The 24596-nt window shown below is 44.2% G+C and overlaps 1 protein-coding gene across 5 annotated transcripts in view; it reads left to right on the plus strand.

Moving 5' to 3' along the window:
• Positions 1 to 24596, plus strand: part of LOC126424946 (casein kinase II subunit beta-like) — a 59858-nt gene that overhangs the window by 24296 nt on the left and 10966 nt on the right. For 4 of the 5 annotated variants that reach the window (XM_050087806.1, XM_050087805.1, XM_050087803.1 and 1 more), the window contains exons 3-4: positions 4962 to 5064; positions 8454 to 8642. In XM_050087806.1, the coding sequence (XP_049943763.1) occupies positions 4962 to 5064; positions 8454 to 8642 (292 nt within the window). The remainder of the gene's footprint in view (positions 1 to 4961; positions 5065 to 8453; positions 8643 to 24596) is intronic. The other variant, XM_050087804.1, reaches the window with a different exon arrangement.

Raw genomic sequence — 24596 nt, forward strand, 5'->3', positions numbered from 1 at the left:
TCTGAGATTTTACAAAACGCTGATTTTATCCCTCTTGGACTATGGATGTGATGCCTATGGGTTGGCAGCACTGTGTGTACTGAGCCTGCTGGACCCTGTTCACCACATGCGGTTGGCAATGGGGTCTTCCATACAAGCCCCATTGATAGCCTCATGGTGGAAGCTGGTGTCCCACTGCTGCGCATCAGACAACAGCAGCTTCTGGCAAGTTACACAGTTCCTGTCAGTCAGATGCCTACCAACCCATGTCACTCAACTCTGTTTCACAACCAGCAGTTCAGACAGTTCGCGCATCACCCAAAACTAGGATGATCAGCTGGGATCCAACTCTGTATTCTACTGAAGGACCTCCAACAGCCTATGTTAGTCTGTCTTCCTAGAGCTCCCTCTTGACATCGCCCATGGTCTGTACGATGTCCTGTGATATGGATGGACCTCTTTGTAGCCCCAAGAAGGATGCGTGATCTTACACTTCTGACACCTGTTTCTTTCAGTCCCTCACAATTATTGTAATTTGGTATGCATCTACACAGATGGATCGAAAATCAACGACAGCGTCAGTTACACTCTTGCACGTGCAAGGGGACATGAGACACATTCTGCGGAGCACCTGCACTGTGTACACTGCAGATTTGGTTGCCATCTCTCAGGCTTTGCAGTATGTCAAATTCCAGCCCATTACCAACTTTCTGATTTTTAGTGATTCCGTGAGTTGCTTAAAAGGCATAACCCTTTTGGTTGCAAACATCCAGGGCCTACTGGAGACAGTGACAGTCATCTGGGCACTGAGCCATGTAGGCATTCCAGGAACTTAACTCACCAATCATCTAGCTAAAGGCACAACTACAGGAGATCAACTTTGTCGAGATACCGGGCCCAGACTTAAGATTACAACTCCGAAACAATATTTTGAGGCTCTGGGAATTGGAATGGCAGGCTACTATGGTCCAGAACAAGTTAAGAGCAATTAAAGTGTTCACTAAGGTGTGGCAGACATCTTTTCAGGCCCCTCGGAAAGGTGCCATTGTGTTGTGCCGACTACGCATTGGCCACACGAGACTCACCCATAAGTTTTGTATGTGCCAGGAGGATCCTCCTCACTGCAGCTGCAGTAGTCTACTTATGCTAACGCATGTCTTTGTTGAGTGCATCCTGCTGGCCGATTTGCAGCATGCTTTCAGCCTCCCTTGTACAGGGGTGCTGCCTTTTTTCTCTTTTTCCTTTACTTATTGAGGTACAACATTGTCGTGCCCTTTTAAACTCTTTGACGTGCTTATATAGTTTGAGCAGCCTAGTCCTCATTGTTTTAGCTTTTTACATTTTGACATGTTTCTCTCATGATTTGGAGGGACGGATGGACCGTTGGTTAGTTCCTTAAACACATCATCATCATCATCATCATCATCATCATCATCATCTTATAAATGGCAACCTTATCACTGACGTTTTTGTCATAGGTGAGCAGTTCGGACTGCACATTGCTGAAGTTTCAGCAACCAGTAATTGATAGTTCTCATTCTTGTCCTGTAAATGGACAATGGATGCAGTCAATGTACCATTCTGCACAACACCTCTCAAACTGTATAATGTTCACTCAGTGAAATGTGACACCATGTCTAGACTCATCACCAGTACCCAAACTAAATTTATAACTGAACACTGAAACACATCAGCAATAATTACCTTAAGTACATGTTCTCAAGGTCTTAGTCTGTTAGACTTCCACCTCTACTGAAACCTTGAGCAGTACATGGCCTCTTCCACACACTTCGCGAACTGTACATGTGTCTCGAGTTGCTTACCAGTATTTATCCAGAACATCAATTGGGAACCAATTGTCACAAAAGAATGTAGTTGGCTAAGGAGCAGTCCTGAATCTCTCTTTTCACAATTGCTGTTAGTAACATCACATTTGCTGTGGATCATGCGGTTTTTGCATCGCCATATGTATGAGTGTCTACCTATTTCATAAAAAAAAATAGTTATATGTGATGAAATTTGGCAACAGATGTCACATTTGAGCTGGTTTTCAACACAGTCAGCAATGGAATTGAAACACCTGTTATATTGAGAGATCAAATTTTGTTTTCCTGTGTCGTAAATGTCTGCCACATGGGAACAGATCCAGTTTGTGACAGTCATCATTTCTTGGTCATTGTAATTGCTTACCAGATGACAGCGATTTTTTGAAATGTAAGAAAAGACAAAATCATAGGGAGCCAGATCACAACTGACGGTTTTCCATAATGTGCTGCTGCATCAGCCCCACGAGGCTGTTACTGATGAGGGACAGTTTCTCACAGCCATCTTCAGTGTGGATACTTTGATGACCTTCAGAAAATTTTATACACCAGTGATGCACTGTCTGTTTGCTTATGACCTTGGACCCATACATATGATTAAATTCAGTAGGCACTACACTTTGTGCATTAAGAACCTTTATCACAGACCAATCTTGCAGTTGGTGGGAGAAAAATAAGAGCTGCCATTTTCAGCCATTGATGCAGCAATACTGACAACAGTGAAGACTTTTCCTGCTGTCATGTGACTGTCATAGTTCTGTTGCACTGTAAGCTGCCAACCGAGCAAGCGAGGCTTTTAACTGCTACAATGATTTACACCAGGTGGACAGACAGACAGATCGCTCCCCATCATTGGATACATAAATGATTCTGTCGAGCAATGGGTTGAATGATATGACTGTAAATGAGTCCCGGGTGTTGGCTCTTGCAGAAAGCATTAAGGGTTTAATAACTAGAAGGGTGTTTCATCAGACTGCTGAATTAAGTCGTAGCCCAATTTATTACAATCCTTGCTTGTAAGTACATAAATAATCAAGAAAGCATTAATTGAGCACTAACATGAGAGATAAATTACAAAATGAAGGAACTACCAATTATGAACATTGACAAGCACTTAAATTGAAGGTTGATTGGTTTGATAAATTCAGCAAGGAACAAGTGGAATGGGATAACCAGTCATGTCAATGGGTCTGTCGCAAAAGTATATAATTGTGGAGGGCTGTGCAGTGATTATCGTAATCATGCGAGAATGCCCTTTGAAAATTGCTTGCAAGTGACAGTGGGGTTAGTCACCAATGAGACCTTGAATCTTTAGGACTTGAGACTTAATACATTCCTAATCAAACTTAGAAGGTATCGACCAAAAAGGTCCAACTGCTTTCATCCTTGGTTGCCCTGCATTGCACGAGACTCTTACCACAGTCGAGGAGTCAAGAGCGTAGTATGCCGAATGTGCCAGAGGCTCGTGCCAGCCAATGGTCATCAGATTTCATGTGACTGGCTGACGTTGAGATGCAAGTGTGGTGTAAGTTATCCAAAGGGCTTCCTTCCGGGGCATTCAATTTTGAGGACACTGAGCTCCAAACTTGCACTTCTGAGATATCTCTTTTATGTCACCTAATGGGCTGTTTTTCCATGTCTGGTATCCTGAACTACCACTTACAAATATTTTTTTAGAGCATTCATTGGGCTTCCTAGAGAGAAGTCCTTGTTCCATGGCTGTCACACTTTCTCCCCCACAAGGTGAGACGAAAAAATCTTTTAATAGTAAACAGCCACTTAGCTTCCCACGAGAAGGTAGTGACAGATATCTCCCGACCAGCCTGGCACACTCAGTTTTTCTAGGAAAAGCATTACCAGTGAAAAAACAAGGTTCCACCTTGAGCAGAGGGACTGATTTCTAAAAATAATTTATCTGACACTGGCTGGATGCTTGACACAGTTCATTCCACTCACATTTTTTAGACAGACTCATAAACCTGCAGTGTGGTCACAGCCAGTCGAGCTGGACAGCATAGGGTCCCACAACTGTCTGATGGCCACGGTTCAGGTCGCTACCTCTGCTTCTAGCAGCTTAATTCTTACAAGTTGCATATTCTCTCTTGGGACCTCTGGGTGGCTAGCCACCAACTTCCCCCTCCATCAGTGAGGACCTGCCCAAAACTGTATCAGATTAATACAGCACAAGAAGTATGGGATATGCAACTAACTACAGAGACAAAGGGAAATTAAGACATGTTACCATCTCGATCTTTGAAATCACCAGTATAGTACCAGATATTCAGACGATATAAACATGGTATGGATTTCGATAAAATGAATCGAAAGCAGTTATGCGAGACATGTCAGTCCACCACTTGACTGACACGTTTAAGTGCATGTGCTATATTTTCCACTAAATAAGTTTGCTTAAGAAATGCAGAAAACTTAATTTGTGGATCATCCTCATAAATGACTTCTGCATTACAGCCCCCCATCAGTGGTTACAGCCGAATGGCAGCCACTAGATGCCATTTGATAAGCTCAACATTGGATCCTAAACCATGCCAGTTCTCCTCTGTAAAAACCCACATTGAAGGACTGTGCACCCAAATTCTGAACTTCTAGGCGCAGGAGTATTGGAAGCGATGGAGCAAAGGTCATGTTTTTGACTGTGTTGACTACAGCCCTCCCTGTTGCCCACAAAGAGGCAGCGTGCAGTTATGTTGTTTTCTTCTCGGGGTATCTTTAAGCTGTAGTTAACAGGTAGAGGTTGTCAGCTAGTTTCATTGACTGCGAGCAACCACTAAGTCAGATTTTCAATTTTTTGTGACTCACATTAGTGATTTAATGTCAGATGAAGTCATTGTGGTGTGCCTCAAGTTGGGGGCAACTTCCCATGTTGCCTACTCTTCACACCATCACTATGCTATTTGACATTTCCCAGGAAGTGTGGAATCTCTGAACTGCTAGTTACATAAGATAGTATTACTTAATGGAATGTGTTAATAATTACTTTATGCTCCACTAACTGTATTACTGGACTGTTCAATCTGTTAAATGGTTTCTTGTAATTTTTTTTGTCTTATGTTACCTGCCTCACAAACATTGCATATGGAAAGTTTTTAGTCTGCTAATTTTTGTGTGGCATTAAAATTTTGTGAGTGCTGCTCTGTGCAGGTGGATGAAGACTACATACAAGACAAATTCAACTTGACTGGACTGATAGAATGTGTTCCTCACTTCCACAATGCTCATGACATGATTTTGGATCTGGAACCAGGTGAGTCTATATCAGTAGGTATTGGCTTACACTTGTGAAATTATGTAGCTATTTTACAGTGTAAGAGTTTTTGCAGTGAAGTGACTTGTTGAGGCATCATTGAAAGAACAGTAATTTGGTGATTAAAGCTGTGTTTGTACAGGCACAGAAACTTGCACATGCAGTTATCAGAACCACCTTCAGAAGCTGGTACATAATTGTTTTTCCACATCACGGTCGAAATTTGCACTGGCACAGTTGTCAAGATGATGTCAACTGAAATAATGTCTGTGGATGGTGACTATAGTTCTGCAGATTTTAGATCAGGAGCTACAGAAACATTACTGGAGAATAATCAAATACTGAAAACAAAAATAAACAGAGTTTTCATAGAAATAATTTGTGGACATCATACACATAAGAGGTATCGACAGGGAACGAAGTTACATTTGGAAACCACCTTAGAAAGAGAGCAATTAATTTTCAGTTTCTTTTGAGCTTTGTTTCTTCCTTTAGATAAGTCAGATACACACGTGAGATGGCATACCAATTTGCGTTAATTTACAAGTAATGGTGAGGTACCTGGCAACTGGAAGCACACTCAGTACCACTATTGTATACTTGGTGTATTTCTAAATGCATAATTTCTAAGTACTTTTGTGAAAGGACGACTTCTATTTGTGGTACCCTAAAGGCACATTATAAAGTAAGTGTCTTATCCCAACAATTGTGCTTTGTTTTTGTTCATAGTCAGGTTTTTGGAGCAAACATAAATATTCGTATACATGAGTCTGTAACCACTTTGTACCTTTGTGAAAAACCAGTCATCATGCAGTGATTGCACCAATAAGAAAAGTATTATGACTGAAATGACGTATTTCAGTTCAAGAGTAACATGAAATCTCTGGAAAAATATCTTGATTAGACCATATTATACTGCTTTAAGACTATTCAGTGATTGAAGAGAATCATTGACGGCTAGAATGAGAATACTATAACAGGCTTTATGAACATTATACCACTTTACAAAATATGTATTTACATTGTTGAAAACAAAGCTCATTTTGTGGCAGTAACGCTAACTATTCGCATACACAGATGATTAAAGACCTTTGCTGTCTAAATGATTGCAGATCCACCTAGTGCAAGGTGGACAGTAGAGGTTAATGTGCCATTGGCCATTAAGTTAAATGACTTTTAACTCTTCTTATTGTCAGGCCAGCAGGAAAGACAGTGAGTCAGTTTGGTGCCACTGTGGGTCAGTTGACTGACTGGTGTAGTGGTGGAGGGATGCATGTGCAAGTTTTCGTTGCCTGTGGGAACTGTTTAAGGCCATTGAAGTAACACTGCAGTGTGTTATGCTGGTTGCCCACAATATTACACACTTTTCTTAGTTATAAAACTATCATTTTGATGGAATCCTCATTCTGCCAGATGAGCAAAAGGGCATTTATATTGAATATTGCAACAAATTTTTGGCAAATGCCATGAAGACTCCTCTTACTTTAAGTGATGTATCTAGGAACATACAACAACCCCTTACATATTGCTTCCACAGGGATAGTGAGACACAAGATTACGTTAATTACAGTGCACAGAGGGGAATTTAAACAGTCATTCTTCCCTTACTGTGTATGTGAATGAATGGAGAGCTGTTACAGTTGGAAGTACCCTCTGCCTTGCACTTCAGTGGGTTGCATTTTATAGATGTAGTTGCAGACCTGGACCTCGAGGGCAACAGTTACTGAAATTGTAATTGTGATGAAACCTAGGTTTACGAGCTTGATCCAGAAACTTGGCATTTGTGAGCTGTTTTCATTTTTCTGATAAATGTCTACCAATGAAAGTGAAGTGATACAGAACAACCCAAAAAACCAATTTCTGTGGTGACATTATTCTTCAAGTTTTTTGCTACCTACTCATCTCGGTTCCGTTCTGAAAAGAAATGAGTTGTGTGTAATTTGAGCCGAATAAGAAAAGGGGAAGGTGTATACCTTGGCCCCTACATTAAAAAAATATATATATTACATTTTATCTCAAAGAATAGTAACAGCTGATTAATCAATAACTTTCAACTTCATTAATACAGCAATCTTAATATATTTAATAATACAATTTATAAAGCTATGTTCAAGGTTTGTGGGCTGAACACAATAAAAAAATCATGTTTTCTTTGAGAAATTCTTATTTTTTTTATTCTTTTTCTACAGCCTGAAACTGTGTGGCAGTGCTTGCATAATGTGAAGCATGTGCTACTTCTGTTCATCTTGTTATGTAAATTACTTAGTGTAGCCCTCCCTGACTTGCCAGCTCTTTCACATAAATCATTTACAACTTTGAGTATTAAGAAGAAAAGGATAGATTGCTATCCACCATAAAGAGGAGATACTGAGTCGCAACCATGCTCATCAAAAACTGTTACAGATGTGAGCTTTTGGCCAAAATAGATTTTTCCAGCATGCACACGGACATGTATATTCATACAAGCACAACTCAGACACACATGACCACTGTCTCTGGCCACTTCACATACAAACGTGTGCATGGTAGCACTTACACGTTTTTTTAGCAATTCAGCAAGACAGTGCCGCCTCCTGGAAAATGTGCACTCTAAATGTGCCAGAGGGCTAGTGATGTGTATGGGATACATTTGAGTGCATCATAACACTATCAACAATAGTTCGCTGTTACAGCTTCTCAAATGTGTTTAGAAGCTTCTAGAACAGGTGCCAAGTAGGCCTGTGGGGGCTATTCTGCATTGTCATAATGTCCTTGAATACAGCCAGCCTCATCATTCATTTATTGAAGTACACAACAGTCAAACTTAAAATTCATGTTCCCTGCTGCTCTCACATGACCCCATGTGATTGTTTCTTTTTCAGTACTGTGAAACTCAATTCCTTGGAAAGAGGTTTCATGAGCTCTGAAGAAATCGTGGGAAATTTTTTTCCAAATACCGACTTTAAGAATGCGAAAGTGCATAGTGTTTCGCAGAAAATTTAGTGATTGGAATAGTTAGCACTTCATTGTTTCACTTTTGTTCTTTCCATGTTTAGGTTCTGTAATTGTGCAAAAGTGAGTAAAGTTAGGTACTCCAGTAAAATGCAATCTTTAATACAAAACAAATACATACATACATAGCTATTTTTGATGTAATCCTCAATCTTCAGGCCTGTTTTCCATAAAATACTTGATAAATATAATGTCTTATTTTACTGTACTAAGGAACACAAATGTACTTCACATATTGACATATATAAACTTGTTAAACAGAGCCCTAAACAATAATATACTAATTGGTTGAATATTGTCAACTTGATACTGACATCATTGCCCAGCTCTACATTTATTGTAGGTTCCATTATTTGTGACAATCTTTTGTGCATCTTTTGTATGTAGTGCTTTTTCAGTAGATCCAGAGGAGTCTGTACTTGAAGCAGACGAAGTGGAAGCAGCGGCAGAACTTCTGTACGGTCTTATCCATGCACGCTATATACTCACTAATAGAGGAATTGGCCAGATGATGGAGAAATATGAATCTGGCGTCTTCGGCTACTGCCCCCGAGTGTACTGCCATAGCCAGCCATTGCTGCCAATAGGTCAGTTGTGTGAGAAGAAAAATTTTCTCATTACGCTTTACCTCACCTGTCTTACCCAGAATCTTCCTAAGTTCGTAGACTTAGACCAAAATGTGCAGTCTGTAAATGGAGATTTGATTGATGTTTACTAATCCATTCTTATTTCTCTTAGCCCCAAATTGAAGAACAGTAGAATAGAACATTAGGAAAGTTTATTTACTAACAGTGTTTTCCACATTTGGAGGTATGTCATATTCTGCATTGATGCAACACGTGTGTATGTGGGGGGGAGGGGTTAATATGTGTACATGCATGCAATTCGAGGAGTGGTACTGTGTCCTGTGTTGCCTTCGCATCCATCATACCAGATTGATACATAGTTTTATCTTATGTAATGCAACCCCACATTGTGGCTGGGGAGCCTTTCAGACAGTAGCTCACATTCTTGTGGAAATTCCACTCTTTCGGGCTCGCCATGCCAAGCGTTGTCTTCTGGATAATATTGACAGACAATGTACAGATAGGTGAACTGGTTCTCAGTCCATGAAATTAGTTTTATTTTCAGATTAGATAGTTTAAAATGCTTTTGGGGCAACGGTGAGGTTGTAGGGGTTGGGGTGTCTTCCATCACATGCCTTACCCAGAGAACTCTCGACCCTATCTCTTCAGCCAGCTGCAATGGTCATCCTTTTTTCACTTTGTTTTAGTTACTTTTAGTTGCAGTTGGAGCTTTTTTCTGCCACACCCTATTTTATCTTTCAGGAGTACCATTTGGATAAGGGCAAGACCTAAAGGATTCCTTATCCTCAATACTAGCTCATGACGAAAGAACAGTTGTGAGGTTTTTAAGCTTCAATAAGAGAATGTGTTCTATTCCCATCTTTAATACTTTGACTGTAATGGATTGAGGATGGTCCAGTTGTGGGAGGGACACCACAATTGCATGCTGCTCCCTGGAAGACACTCTCCTGGCCCCACCCTACAACTAATCTCTGAGTATTTTCTTAGCTTATTTTACTACTTTCAGTCCAACTGAAGTTCATTATTCTTCTAGCATTCTGACTTTAACGACTACAATGTTCCTAGATAAAAGGTGGAATAAATGATGTCACTGGCTGAGCCCATCATTGAGTTTATATCTTTTAACTCTCTTCAAATTATTTCTCATCTCTGGCATCAATACTGCTTCTAATGCATCAGTTTTATCATTCCTACACCTGTCACAATGCTATCAACTTCCTATCTAACATTGCTAACTCCAAATGAAATCGCTCGCGACTGTGGGATTCCTGACCTCGTGGTTTTGTCCTTTAAGCCCGTTCTGCGCTCGATGCCCAACCAGCCAGACTCAAGGAATGAGGTGAAGTTAAGCACTGCTCTGTATGCCTATTTAATTCCTTGGTTTTTTTTCTTGATTCAGCATCATCAATGCCTGTTGTGTACACTCTGGAAGGTATTCTGTTTAAGGTTTATGGTCATAACCACATATAGTAGAGCTGGTGTATTTTTTCCAGCTTTTCAGTATGTGAATTTTTCATTTTCCTGCAGTGTAGTTTCTGAAGATGGTCAGTTTATTGCAGAGACCAATCACAATTAAAAGCATCTTATTGTAATTTTATCAAAAAGAAACAAAAATAATTGCCCAATCCTTAGGGCATACAGTCTTCCTCTCTTCTCCCACCTCCAGTCACTGAAAACCTTTGCTGTTAAACAATGCTGTATCTGGTAGCCACTTTTGAATGATGCGTTTGCACTGAGTGAGCAGTAAGCAGTTCTCGGACCCCTGTTGAAGCTACTTAAAGCACACTTGTACAACATTGTTTTGTATTTTGAATGCCTGAAACTTGGATGACAAAACTTTGCTCATTTTGGCCCGGCTGCTTTTGTGATTTTCTCAGGAAAAATTACAAAAGAATAAGCATGGCACGTGCTGCAACGATGGGGTAAAATGAAAAACTTATTAATGTTACTTTATGGGCTTGTATAATAATTTCAGATTCAGTGGAGAAATATGTGGGAACCCCCTATCACTCAGAAAACCATTGATTAACTATCACGAGAGGAGCTGTTGTAGCACTATAACTAATACTATCATGAGAGAAGCTATAGCACTATGTGACCAGCTGACAGCAATATTGCTCCCCCCAGGGGGTCCACAACTCTTTTGTGGACACGTGCGTAGCGAGCACGGGACCCCGAGCTAATGTGGCCCTCCTTCCTTTTCCGGGCTGCATACCTTCCCTTCCCTTTCCGCATCCCTCCCCATCCCCCATCTTCGCCCCCCCCCCCCCCCCTCACCTCTGTCTCTTTCCTTCCTTTCTCCCCCTCTGGGAGTATGGTTTGTGCCTACGTCCGGAGACGGACGCTCGAAACTGTTCCAAATTCCTTGCTCTTACACTTGCCAGTCCTCGTCCTTCCTCTGTCCTTCTTTTCCTTCCCTCTTCTCCTTGCCCTTTTCTCCGCTACGGCGTTTGAGACCCCCTCTTCTTTCCTTTCCCTTTCTCTTCTTTCCTCCCTGTGCGTGTCTGAAGGCCGACCCACGCACTTCCATGCGTAGCCGGTGACGGGGTAACGCGTAATTCCCCGCCCCGGGTAGACAGGTAGGACACGTACGTACCCCCTGGTAACGGCCAGGCCCAGGGAGGGGTGATTACCCGAGCTGATACCTTCCGAAAGCGCCGATTGGTCCCTCCGTCCGTTTGTCGGGAGGTGTGACCTGAGGTGTGAACAATCACCTAAGGCGGGTGTGCCCTCGGCGAGGGCCCCCACAAGGGAGGAGCGCGCCATCGGAGACGCCGGTAATCATGGGGGATTCTTCCGCAATGGTTTCCTCACCTTCCACTATGTCTGCTCACAAACGTAAGTTCACTGAGTCTCAGCCACAGACTGTTCTTCCATCGTTGCCACAGTTCCTTGTTGTTTCTCGGTCTGACGAAGGTCACGACTTTTCCACGGTCAACCCTTTCATTATACAGAAAGGTGTCGACGCAATTGCGGGTCCTGTAAAGTCTTGTTCCAGATTACGGAACGGCACCCTGTTGTTAGAAACACACAGTGCCCTCCAGGCTCAAAAATTGCTGCGTACTTCTCTGCTCCACACCTTCCCTGTCCGGGTGGAACCGCACCGTACCTTAAATTCCTCGCGTGGAGTCGTTTATACGCGCTCCCTCGATGGATTGTCTGACGAAGAAATTCAGCATTACCTGTCTGACCAGGGCGTCACAGCTGTTCATCGGGTTATGAAAAGGGTTGATTCGAACATCATTCCAACCCGCACTGTCTTCTTGACATTTGACAAAGTTCAACTCCCATCAAAAATCAAAGCAGGCTATGAGATAATTTCCGTTCGCCCTTATGTCCCAAACCCTACGCGTTGCTATCGATGTCAGCGGTTCAATCATACCAGCCAGTCCTGTTCCAATCCGGCCAAATGTGTTACTTGTGGCAAGGATGCCCATGAGGGTGCTTGTCCACCTCCATCCCCTCGCTGCATCAACTGTATGGGTGACCACGCTGCCTCCTCTCGAGATTGCCCCGTTTTTAAGGATGAAAAGCTCATCCAGGAAATAAGAGTGAAGGAAAAGGTGTCGACCTTTGCTGCTCGAAAGTTACTCGCCAGTCGACAGCCCACCGTGCCTCAGAAAGGTAAATACAGCGCTGTCCTTGCTTCTCCTCGACCAACAAAGGAGGCGGCCACGCAGACTTGCGACTTCACCTTTAGTACCACGGTCGTCAGATCGGCCAGCGCAAAGATCGCCCGTTCAACCTCACCCCTTTCGCCTGCCCACTCTATGGCTCACCCTTCATCGGGTTCTGTTAAATCTCGAGCCCAAAAGTCAGACGCCAAGTCTTCGAAAAAAGAGCATTCTCGTGAAGAGTTTTTACGTACCGCAATTTCACAACCATCGGTTCCTCCTTCATCTAAACATCATACTTCTAAGAAGGCTACGAAGAAACACAGTTCCTCTCCTTCTCCGCCAAGGCGTGTCCCATCTACAGCACCACCTGGCGGAAATCGCCCTCGGCCATCTTCTGTGTCGCCGAGGCGCACTGCTGGTGGCCGGTCAACTGGCCGATCGTTGGTGGCAGGAGCTGCTCCTGACCAACCTATGGATCAGGATCTTCTGCCTTCGACTGAATGCCATTCCATGCTGTCGGTCGCAAGCTCTGAGCAGTCGTTGAGTTGACAGCACCCTTGGTCACGTTCCTCCATTTTCTGTTCACCCTATGTCCATTATCCACTGGAATATCCGCGGCATTCGCGCCAATCGGGAGGAATTGTCGATCCTTTTACGATCCTACTCGCCGGTCATCTTCTGTCTTCAGGAAACAAAGCTGCGTCCCCATGACCGCTTTGTTCTCCCTCATTTTCAGTCCGTCCGATATGACCTCCCCTCTGTTGAAGGCACTCCAGCCCATGGAGGACTCATGATTCTGCTCCATGATACTCTCCATTATCACCCAATCCCCTTAAACACTTCCTTCCAAGCTGTCGCCGTCCGTCTTTCCCTTTCTGGATACACGTTCTCTCTTTGTACGGTATACATTCCATCGTCTACACCAATGGCACGAGCTGATCTCCTTCATCTTCTTGATCAGCTTCCACCCCCCTATTTGCTGGTTGGGGACTTCAATGCCCACCACCCGCTTTGGGGATCTCCACATCCTTGTCCACGTGGCTCACTATTGCTAGACGTCTTCCACCAAGCGGATCTAGTCTGCCTTAACACTGGGGTCCCCACATTTTTGTCTGCCTCCACGGCAAATTTATCTCATTTGGACCTTGCGGTCGGTACTGTTCCGCTAGCTCGGCGCTTCGAATGGTTCGCCCTTGATGATACACACTCGAGTGACCACTTTCCATGTGTTCTTCGACTGCAGCCTCAACTGCCATATATGCGCTCGCGTCGCTGGAAGTTTGCCCAAGCCGATTGGACACTTTTTTCGTCTCTAGCGACATTCGATGACCGTCGCTTTCCCAGCGTCGACGATGAGGTCACACATTTTACCAACGTTATTCTCACAGCTGCGGAACGTTCAATACCACGCACCTCCGAATTGCCCCGGCGCCCTCCAGTTCCTTGGTGGAACGAGGCATGCCGTGACGCAATACGTGAGCGGCGACGTGCTCTTCGCATTTTCCGTCACCATCCAACTTTGGCCAACTGTATCCGATATAAGCAGCTCCGTGCGCGATGCCGTCGCGTCATCCGCGATAGCAAGAAGGCAAGCTGGAAATACTTTATTAGCTCATTTAACACCTTCACTCCCTCCTCGGAAGTTTGGAGTCGGCTTCGACGGTTCTCAGGCGCGCCTAGTTTCTCCCCGGTCTCTGGGCTCACTGTCGCGCATGATACCGTAGTGGACCCCGTCGCAATTTCTAACTCATTGGGTCAGCACTTTGCTGATATTTCGAGCTCTTCAAATTACCCGCCAGCGTTTCTCCCGAAGAAACGTGCAGCGGAAGTGCGACATCTTGCTTTCTCCTCTCACAATCGCGAAAGCTACAATACTGTTTTCTCCATGCGCGAACTCCAACATGCACTCTCTTCTTCTCGCTCCTGCGCCCCAGGACCGGATGGTATCCATGTCCAAATGTTGCTGCATTTATCAACCCATAGCCTGCGTTACCTCCTTCGCCTTTATAATCGAATTTGGACCGACAGTACCTTTCCCAGGCGATGGCGGGAAGCTATTGTCGTTCCCGTTCCGAAACCTGGAAAGGACAAACATCTCCCCTCTAGCTATCGCCCCATTTCTCTCACGAGTAGTGTCTGTAAGGTTTTGGAGCGTATGGTGAATTACCGTTTAGCTTGGTGGCTGGAGTCCCGCAGTCTTTTAACACCAGCCCAATGCGGATTCCGAAAGCATCGTTCTGCCGTTGACCATCTTGTTGCTCTCTCCACTTATATCATGAACCATTTTCTCCGGAAACGCCAAACGGTAGCAATATTTTTTGATCTGGAGAGAGCATACGATACCTGTTGGAGGACAGGCATTCTCCGCACACTGTTCTCTTGGGGCTTTCGAGGCCGGCTGCCCCTTTTTCTTCGCGAATTTATGGCAGAGCGCACATTTAGGGTGCGGGTGAACACTACTCTCTCCCGTACTTTCTCCCAAGAAAACGGGGTACCCCAGGGCTCCGTGCTGAGTGTTGTACTGTTTGCCATCGCCATTAATCCAATTATGGATTGTCTCCTTCCTGATGTCTCGGGCTCCCTCTTTGTGGACGATTTTGCGATCTACTACAGCTCTCAACGGACCAGCCTTCTTGAAAGACGTCTTCAAGGATGTCTCGATCGCCTCCACTCGTGGAGCATCGAAACCGGCTTCCGTTTCTCACCCAGTAAGACCGTTTGTGTAAATTTTTGGCGACGTAAGGAGTTTCTTCCGCCCTCCTTACATCTAGGTCCTGTCAACCTTCCGTTTTCCGACGTCGCTAAATTCTTGGGTCTTATGTTTGACAGAAAACTGTGCTGGTCCTCCCACGTTTCCTATCTTTCGGCTCGCTGTCTGCGTTCGCTTAACGCCCTCCGTGTCCTGAATGGTACCTCTTGGGGAGCGGACCGAGTGGTCCTTCTCCGCCTCTATCGCGCCTTAGTGCGCTCGAAATTGGATTATGGAAGCATAGTCTACTCCTCTGCTCGGCCGTCTATTCTTCGGCGTCTCGACTCTATCCACCACCGTGGATTACGTTTAGTATCTGGAGCTTTTTACACCAGCCCTGTGGAAAGCCTTTATGCTGAGACTGCTGAACCTCCGCTGTCCAATCGGCGGGCAGTCCTTCTCAGTCGTTATGCTAGCCATCTGTCTTCCATGCCTGCTAATCCAGCGCATGACCTTTTTTTCGACGCCTCCTTTGATGTCGGGTATGCAGGCCGCTCCTCCTCCCTACTACCCCCGGGAGTCCGCTTCCGTCAACTGCTCCATTCTCTTTCCTTCCGCTTTCCTAAAACCTTCTTGACAACTTGGGGTACAGCACCGCCTTGGCTCCGTCCCCGGATCAACTTGCTCAGAGACCTATGTCAATTTCCCAAGGATGGTACCCCTACACTTGTTTACCGTCGGGCATTTGCTGCTCTATGTGCACAAATGACGGATGCCACATTTATTTACACCGATGGCTCGAAAACATCGTTAGGTGTAGGGAGTGCCTATATTGTTGGCGACACCCCAAATAACTTTCGGCTTCCCGACCAGTGTTCGGTTTATACTGCGGAGCTTTATGCTGTTCTCCAGGCTGTCCACTACATCCGCCGCCATCAGCGGATACAGTACGTAATCTGCTCAGATTCTCTCAGCTCTCTCCTAAGTCTCCAAGCTCTTTACCCTGTGCACCCTCTGGTCCACCGGATTCAGGACTGTCTGCGCTTGCTCCACCTGGGGGGCGTCTCAGTGGCGTTCCTCTGGCTCCCGGGACACGCTGGTATCTGTGGAAATGAGGCGGCCGATATAGCGGCCAAGGCTGCAGTCTCTCTTCCTCGGCCAGCTATTCAGTCTCTTCCGTTTACCGATCTACGGAGCGTTTTATGCCGCCAAGCTGCTCATTTATGGCATGCGCATTGGTCAACACTTCCCCACAATAAATTGCGGGAAGTGAAAGCCCTTCCTTGCGCTTGGACCTCTTCCTCCCGAACGAGTCGTCGGGAGGAGGTAATTTTAGCTCGACTCCGGATAGGGCACTGTCTTTTTAGTCATCGACATCTTTTAAGCGGTGATCCTCCCCCACTCTGTCCCCACTGCTCTCAGCTGTGGACGGTCAGACACCTTTTAATTGAATGCCCCTATTTTAATCCGTTACGCTCCCGTCTACAGCTATCGCTTGATCTATCGTCGATTTTAGCAGATGACACGCGCTCAGCTGACCGCGTTCTACAGTTTATTAGTGACAGTGAAATGACGTCAGTCATTTGAAGCTTTTTTTTGGGGGACAACCAACCCCTTTCTATAGTGGATTTTTAAGCATTCCTTCTGCCTTTAGTTACTCAAATTTTATGATTTTGTTCCCATTGCTGCTGATTTTAAATTTCGTTTTTTTCCTGTTTTCTATGTCACGGGCTGGGCGCTAATGACCATAGAAGTTTTGCGCCCTAAAACCACAAAAAAAAAAAAAAAAAAAAAAAAAAAAGCAATATTGCTATTTCTTAAAAGTTGAAAGGGCTACAAAACATTATATACATGTCTATACTCATGGGTGCTGTGTGAGTGTTGTCCCATGTTCATCTCTACCTGCCTGAGATTTAAAAAAAAAAAAAAAAAAAAAAAAGAGCCCTCTATGTTCCCCCAGTTGTTGGTTATGAGATAATTGTTTTCAACAATGACATGTCAATCTGCAACATGGACAAATGCAAAATAACAATGTTAAAAGTGTAACAAATACAGTGCTCCTCTGTGCCCTACTGCAGTAACCTTTCAAGTTAATGCAGGTGTAACGGTGCAAGAGGTACCAAATTTGTCATAAAAGTCCGTAAATTACTCAACTGATAGTATTTTTCAGTACAAGTATTTCGTTCATTCCAAGCAAGTATCAATTCGTGATGTTACCGTCCAGGCATGAGTTGACAGTAATCTGAATCCGTTTTAGCCGACTAGTAGTTTCTTTCACGGGATAAAATTTTACTGATTATGAAATAAAAGTTCTTGATGTTTATTTAGAATAGGGAATGTTTAATTATTAATTGCATGCCATTATTTATCTGTTTAATATAAAGGTATTTTGATTTTTGTATGCATGTAAAAAGTGTGAATTTATGTGCAGATTTTACTCTTAGATGAGTTACCACTTGGTGCTAAAAGTGCCCATGACAGTTCACTGACCTGTGCAATAAATTTCATTTTGTGATTTTGAGCCGAATAGAGACAAATCCAGTTTCACTTAGACTCTATGTGAGATACACATCACATTATTACAAAAAGTCATTTGAGTGAGGAAAATATTGGTGAAGGAGTGCCAAATGTAATAAATATAGGACAGCAATCACATAATTTAAGTGCTGCTAATATCATTGATGTGGAGGTAACAGTAGAAGCAAACCCAAGAAAAAGTAGAAATGGTAATATACAGGAGTCTATAAATACCATAGTTTCACAGGAACCTTACATTAAATGTTACAGAGCTTAAAGATGATGATATTATTATTAAATTCGTGGCCAGTATGTAACGTCAGTTAACTGAGAATATGCGACATATAGATGATAAGTTTGATACTAAATTTGATTCCCAAACTGAAAAATTTAACACTCAAATGGGTTTACTCCAGAAAATATGGGTTTACTAAATGAAAAATTTGACAAGAAGTTTGAGTCACTTGAAAATCAAATTGTTTCACTTAAAGATGATAATAGACAATTAAATGAGAAATTCGGTAACTTAAAAGAAGAGTGGGAAGAATCAGGTTGCCACCAGTGTCTTCATCTTGGCCTTCGAGGGTGATACATTGCCCGAGAAGGTCAAGGTGATGATCTACTGGTGTGATACAGTGCTTTTAAGTGCTGGAAGTTCGAACATATGTCTTCCCGCTGTACTTCCAGCGTCGCATGTCGAGATTGCGGATGCCCATCACATCCCAATACTCCATGTGCCCCGCCTCCCATCTGTGTCAACTGCGGAGAGCCTGACTGCAGGATTCTCCAGGAAGACCTACACTGAGGCTAAGAGAAAATTTGAACATCTGCATCCTGTGCGTATGAAATCGTCTTAACCACCACTACAACAGCTCTGGCACCATCGACTCCGCCAACCCAGGTCTCCTCTCAGAGCCGGAAAACTACACCTGCCCCCTTGATGGTGAGGGGCATTTCCCTCCCTGTTGCGGCTGCACCACCTATTTCGGGGGCAAAACCCCACCCCCCCAAACCATCAGGGACGTCCGTCCCCAATTCTAAGCCGGAGAAGTGTAAGTCTTGTTGGCTTTTCTCGCTAGGAAGGGGTCCGTTGGGTCACTCCCTTCCCAAGTTTCTTCTAGGAGGAAAGACTACACCCGCTAGTGGTTGACGAGTCCAAAAGCAGCTGCTCATAGGGCTTCACGCTCCTCCTCAGTCCCAGAGACGGAGCCAGTGAAGTCCTACCTGCCAGGGAAACCCAAAGAGCAGCGAAAGAAAACCCCTAAGACCAAGGGAATTGTGGTGGCGCGCACGCACCACCACTACCTACAAGCTCTGTGGCTGAGGATGAGGTGGAGATTTTGGCGTCCGCTGAGGACCTAGATCTCGCCAGACCCTCAGATACAATGGATATACACTGCTCAGGCAATAAATCGGTGGCAGCTGGTGACTCTGAGGCGTAAACTGCCTCATTGAATGTTCCACGCCTTCCCAGTCTCACGATGTCATCCTCCAGTGGAATTGCAGCAGTTTTTTCCACCGCCTGGCTGAGCCATGGCAACTGTTCAGCTTTACACCTGCTATCTACACTGCCCTCCAGCAAACCTGGTTCCCAGCAATGCGGACCCATGCCCTCTGCCTTCAAACCCCTCTTGAAGCTGTGGCTGTCAGAATAAGGACGATGCAGGGAATAACTGTCTGCAATGTATATCTTCCTCCAGATGGTGCAGTACCCCTGTATGTATTAGCTGCAGTCGGGGTGGATCCTGGAGTCACGTAGCTTGCTGGCTCAGTGACAGGGCGGCTTCTACCAGGCTCGCTCTACCAGTGATAATCTTGTGTCCATAGAGTCTGCCATCCGAACAGCCTTTTCCAGATGGCAACACCAGATTGCTGTGTTTCTTTTAATTACATAAAACATACGACACGACTTGGTGACATCATATCCTTGCCACATTGTATGAGTGGGGTTTCTAGGGACCACTCCTGATTTTTATCCAAAGCTTCCTGTCACTCTGTACTATCCGTGTCCAAGTTGCTGACTCCCATAGTTCCATCCATATCCAGGAGAATGGAGTCCCGCAGGGCTCTGTATTGAGAGTCTGTCTATTTTTAGTGGCGATTAACAGTCTAGCAGCAGCTGTCGGGCCCTCCGACTTCTACTCCTGTACTGTTGTTGCCGAGCGGCCCCCAGGGAGCCATCCACAAGGCGCAGTCATGGGCTCTAGCCCACATCTTCCACTTTTCAGCCGCAAAGTCATGTGTCATGCACTTCTGTCAGCGTTATACTGTTCATCCGGAACCCGCACTTTACCTTAATGATGATCCACTCACTGTAGTGCAGACATATCAGTTCCTAGGACTGGTTTTCGTTGCTTGATTGACTTGGCTCCCTCATCTTCATCAGCTTAAGCAGAACTGCTGGCAGCACCTCAGTGCCCTCCATTGCCTGAGCAACACCAATTGGGTTGCAGGTCGCTCTATGCTGCTGCAGCTCTACAGAGCTCTTGTCCAATCCTGAATTGACTATGGGAGTGTGGTTTATGGTTCGGCAGCACCTTCAGCGTTGCATTTACTCGACCCTGTGCACCACTGTCTGGTTGGATTAGTGACAGGAGCTTTTAGGACGAGTCCGGTGACCAGCTTTCTGGTGGAGGCTGGTGTCCCTCCACTGCAGATCAGACATGCGCAACTGCTTGCCAGTTCCCAGCACACATTCATAGTTCCCCAGAGCATTCGAATTACCGTCTCCTTTTACCGCCCGCAGCAGTCCATCTCCTGCATGAGCGGCCCAGTTTGGGGCAAACAGTTGCGGTTCGCATGCAGTCCCTGCTCTCCAAACTGGAGTCCTTCCCTTTATCACCTCTACTTGCGGTCCGTTCACGTACGCCTCGCATGGCGTACGCCTCGGCCGCAGCTTTGTCTCGACCTTTTGGATGGCGTTAAGGACTCCGTGAACCCCGCCGCTCTCCGCTGTCACTTCCTCTCGATTCTTGATGTGTTCCAGGGCTCTGAAGTGGTTTACACACACAACTCAGTGGCTGGTGGTCACACGGGCTTCGCGTATGTTCATGGAGGACGTATTGAGCAGCACTCCTTGCCAGTTGGCTGCAGTATTCTCACTGCAGAGCTGGCTGCCATATCTCATGCTCTTAAGTACATCCGCTCATGCCCTGGGGAGTCATTTCTCCTGTGTACTGACTCATTGAGCTGCCTGCAAGCTATCAACCAGTGCTGCCCTTGCCACCCTCTGGTAGCGTCCATTCAGGAGTCCATCTTTGCCCTGGAACAGTCCTGCCATTCCATGGTGTTTGTGAGGACCCCAGGACACGTCAGAATCCCAGCAATGAACTTGCTGACAGGCTGGCCAAACAGGCGACGCGGAAATCGCTTCTGGAGATAGGCATCTCTGAAGCTGACCTGCGTTCTGTCTTACACCACAGGGTTTTCCGGCTTTGGGAGATGGAATGGCATAAAAGCACGCACAACAAACTGCGTGTCACCAAGCAGACTATGAGTGTGTGGAAGTGTTTCACGCAGGCCTCTCGCAGGGAATCAGTTGTCCTCTGCCAGCTCCCCATTGGCCATACGTGGCTAACGCACGGTTACCTACTCCGTCGCGAGGACCCACCTCAGTGTCGCTGTGGCTCCCAAATGACAGTCGTCCATCTCTTGCTGGAGTGCCCACTTTTAGCCACTATGTGGCAGACTTTTAACTTTCCCAGCACCCTGCCTTCGGTGTTGGGCAACAATGCCTCCAGACCAGCTTTAGTTTTATGTTTTATCTGTGAGAGTGGGTTTTATACTTCTATGTAGGTTTTAGTGCGTGTCCTTTGTCCCTCTGTGTCCTCCGCCCTAGTGCTTTTAGGGTGGAGGGTTTAGTGTGTTGCAGAGTGGCTGGCTTTCCCTTTTTATTCTCGTGGTTGGCCAGCCACTGTAATCTGCTTTCATGTTTTACTCTCTTCTGTTTCTAGCGTCTGTTGTTTTCTTGTCCTCTTTTGCTTCTTTTAGTGTTCGTTGCCTTCCCTTCGTTCTTGTGGCTTTTCCTTTCTTTCTGTTTTGTGTTATATGTTTCGTGTTATATGTTTCGTTCGTTTTATTCTCACACTTATGGCATTGTTTTATTAGGAACAATGGACCGATTAGGTCACATCATAATTATTTTCCTGCCAAAATAGCAGAACTAATCTATTACTGCTAGTGTCTCCCTCCCTAATCTAACTCCCTTGACATGGTTTCATTTAATTAGACTACGTTACATTACTGTTATTGTGCTTTTTATGTTCACCTTTTAACCTCTTTTTCAAGCTACTATTTATACCAGTAAACTGCTCTTCTCTTCCAAGTCCTTTACTGTCACTCATAGAATGTATCGTCACCAAGATTCAAAGTGTTATTTCTTCTCCATGTACATTAATTCAGTTTCCAAATTTTCCCGTTGTTTCATCTACTGCTTGCTTTGTGTATTGGATTGGATAACATAGGGGAAAGGGATCTCACTCTTTCCTCATCTACTGCTTCCCTTTCATATCTTTAGACTCTTATAAATGCTGTCTGGTGTATGTACAAGTTGTAAATAACCTTTCATTCTCTCTGTTATATTCCTGATACTTTCAGAATTTGAGTTTATTTCAGTAAACATTGTCAAAAGTTTTCTCTGAATCTACAAATGCTATAAATGTAGGTTTGCCATACTTCAACCTATCTTTGAAGATGAGTAGTAAAGTGAATATTGTCTCATGTGTTTCTAAAATTCTCTGGAACCAAAACTTATCCTCCCTAAGGTCAGCTTCTACCAGTTTTTCCATTCTTCTGTATGGTATAAAAATCAGTGCAATATTTCCAATTGTGACTCGTTAAACTGATTGTCCGTATTATTCACACCTGTCAGCACCTATCACCAGCAGAATAGGAATTTTTAAACTATTCTTGTGTCTGAGGGTACTTCACCTTTCTCAAATATCTTGCACACTAGATGGAATAGTTTTTTCTTGGCTGGCTCTCCCAAGACAATAACTTTTAAGGGAATATTGTCTGCTCCAGGGACCTTGTTTCAATGTAAGTCTTTCAGTACTTTGTCGAATTTTCCTTGCAGTATTGTATCTCTCATCTCATCTTCATCTTCTTCCTCTTCCCTTTCTCTAATATTCTGTCCACCGTAGTTTTCCCTTCTTTGCTTAGTACTGGCTTTCCATCTGTGCTCTTGACATTAAGAGAGGCACTTAGTTCTTTTTTCTTTCTTTCATTTTAGAAAAGAATATTCGTAATCCATTGTGGCAGTAGTTGGCCAGTGTGAAATGTAGGAATATTGGCTGCAGTGTATGAGGAAGATGAAACTCATTCCCTGCCCATCACTCCTCTCCCAGCCACATTGTCTGCATGTTTGGGCTCACTTCTTTTGCTTACCCATATTGCCCTCTGAAATTGGGGAAGTGCTGCATGATAGAGGCTAAAAATTTTCAAACACTCTCTATTACAGACAGAATTTCAAAAGAATATTTCTATGTTTCAAACTTTTTGGGTTTCCTTTTGTGGCAGTTTGCATACATGTCTGCAAGTCTTAAGGAGAGCAGTCTCTTGTATTGATAATAATCCTTCCATTGGATTGCCTGTAAAAATAAGAGTGGAGAATAAAACATAAACTAAGTCTTTCTGTGTCTGTAATTTATCAAATTCCAAGTGGCATGTCTTACATCCACTAATCTCACTCCAGTTTTTGCCTTTTTTTTTTTCACAGAACACAAACAGACTGGTGAAGCATAGTTTAATTGAGGACCTTATTCATATTTTTAAAAGATGGTAAATTATTTGCTCCAGTGATAGGTCTAGGGACAAAATAATTAATGCATCTTTAGAAATAAGTGTCTTCAAATCTTGTTAATCAGGGTAAAGAATTCACTCTTACCCATCGAGCAGGCGCACCTTTGTGTGAAGTGCACCAACCATAAATAACATTGTGTAGCACCATTCCACTGTTGCTGTACAACTGTGAGCCCATCCTGTTCCTTTGGTATTGCTTCAGCTAACCCAGTGCTCACTTGTGCTGTCATGTCCAAGTGAGCAGCAGTAATATAAAATAAACTACATGCTAGGTGAGAAAAAATGTATGACCATGCAAGGTGATGACCAAGATTCTGAGCTAGTGACAGAATCCCACAAAGAGGGAGTTGTAGAAGAGATAATTAGCAACCTAATGAGCGGTTGGATGTGATTTGGTGCAGCTGCACTGCTTACTGCTTTGAGGTGGTCATTACTGTGGGGTAGGACTAGCACATTGCGTCAGAGCAATATATTGAAAGTTTATTTTTAATTGAACAGTGTTTAGCTCATATAGTGTAAGTTTGTCTTACAGTCGTTTAATTAAACTAGACTGTGATATTGTATATTCGCGATTATGTTGGTATCATGAAGACAGCTATTCTTTAAATGTGTACAAAGTGTGCCACCCACCTGCTTGTGCTACAAAAATTGATGCAGCCACTCGAGGGTTAATGCAGCTTTGGAGACTTTGTGGGACAACTGCTTACAAAGGTGTGGAAGTGGGAAAGCATCTGTGCAATACATTTTGCACAGAGAGAGATGTAATTTTGTAGTCTCGGTGTGTTCCCTGTCTGTCCGACACCACACAATGCAGCTGTTGTTTACCCTGGTAACTGACAAGATTGTTGTAAATGGCACATTCGGCCACTGTTTCTGAGTCTGACACCTAAGAAAGATATATGTGGTTAGAAAACTAATGCTATCACTTTTTAACATAATGTGTGTCATAAAAGCTTTGAATGCTTTAGGCTGATCTCCCAGAAATTAAGTTTCCCTACTTTCAAATCATCATCAAAATAGACACTCTTCATATTGTGGGATCAACTTTTGTATTCTTGTGCCATAGAAATCTGCCACTTGGGAATTCACCCATGTGTTAGTCATCTTCAGCATTTTTGTTATTGCAAAAATGCTGAGCAGACAACAAGAATTTCTGGAACTGCGAGAAAAGATCAAAATCAATGGGAATAAGGTCAGGACTGTAAGGTGGATGATCAAACAGTTCCTAGCTGAACTCCCGGGGAAGGGGGAGGGGGGAGGGTTATTCTGGTAACTCTCATAGCCACTGAAATGGCTAAGTGTTTTAATCTGAACCAACATGAATCAGTGCTA

This window comes from Schistocerca serialis, chromosome 10, assembly GCF_023864345.2.
Source record: "Schistocerca serialis cubense isolate TAMUIC-IGC-003099 chromosome 10, iqSchSeri2.2, whole genome shotgun sequence".
Taxonomy (NCBI): Eukaryota; Metazoa; Arthropoda; class Insecta; order Orthoptera; family Acrididae; genus Schistocerca; species Schistocerca serialis.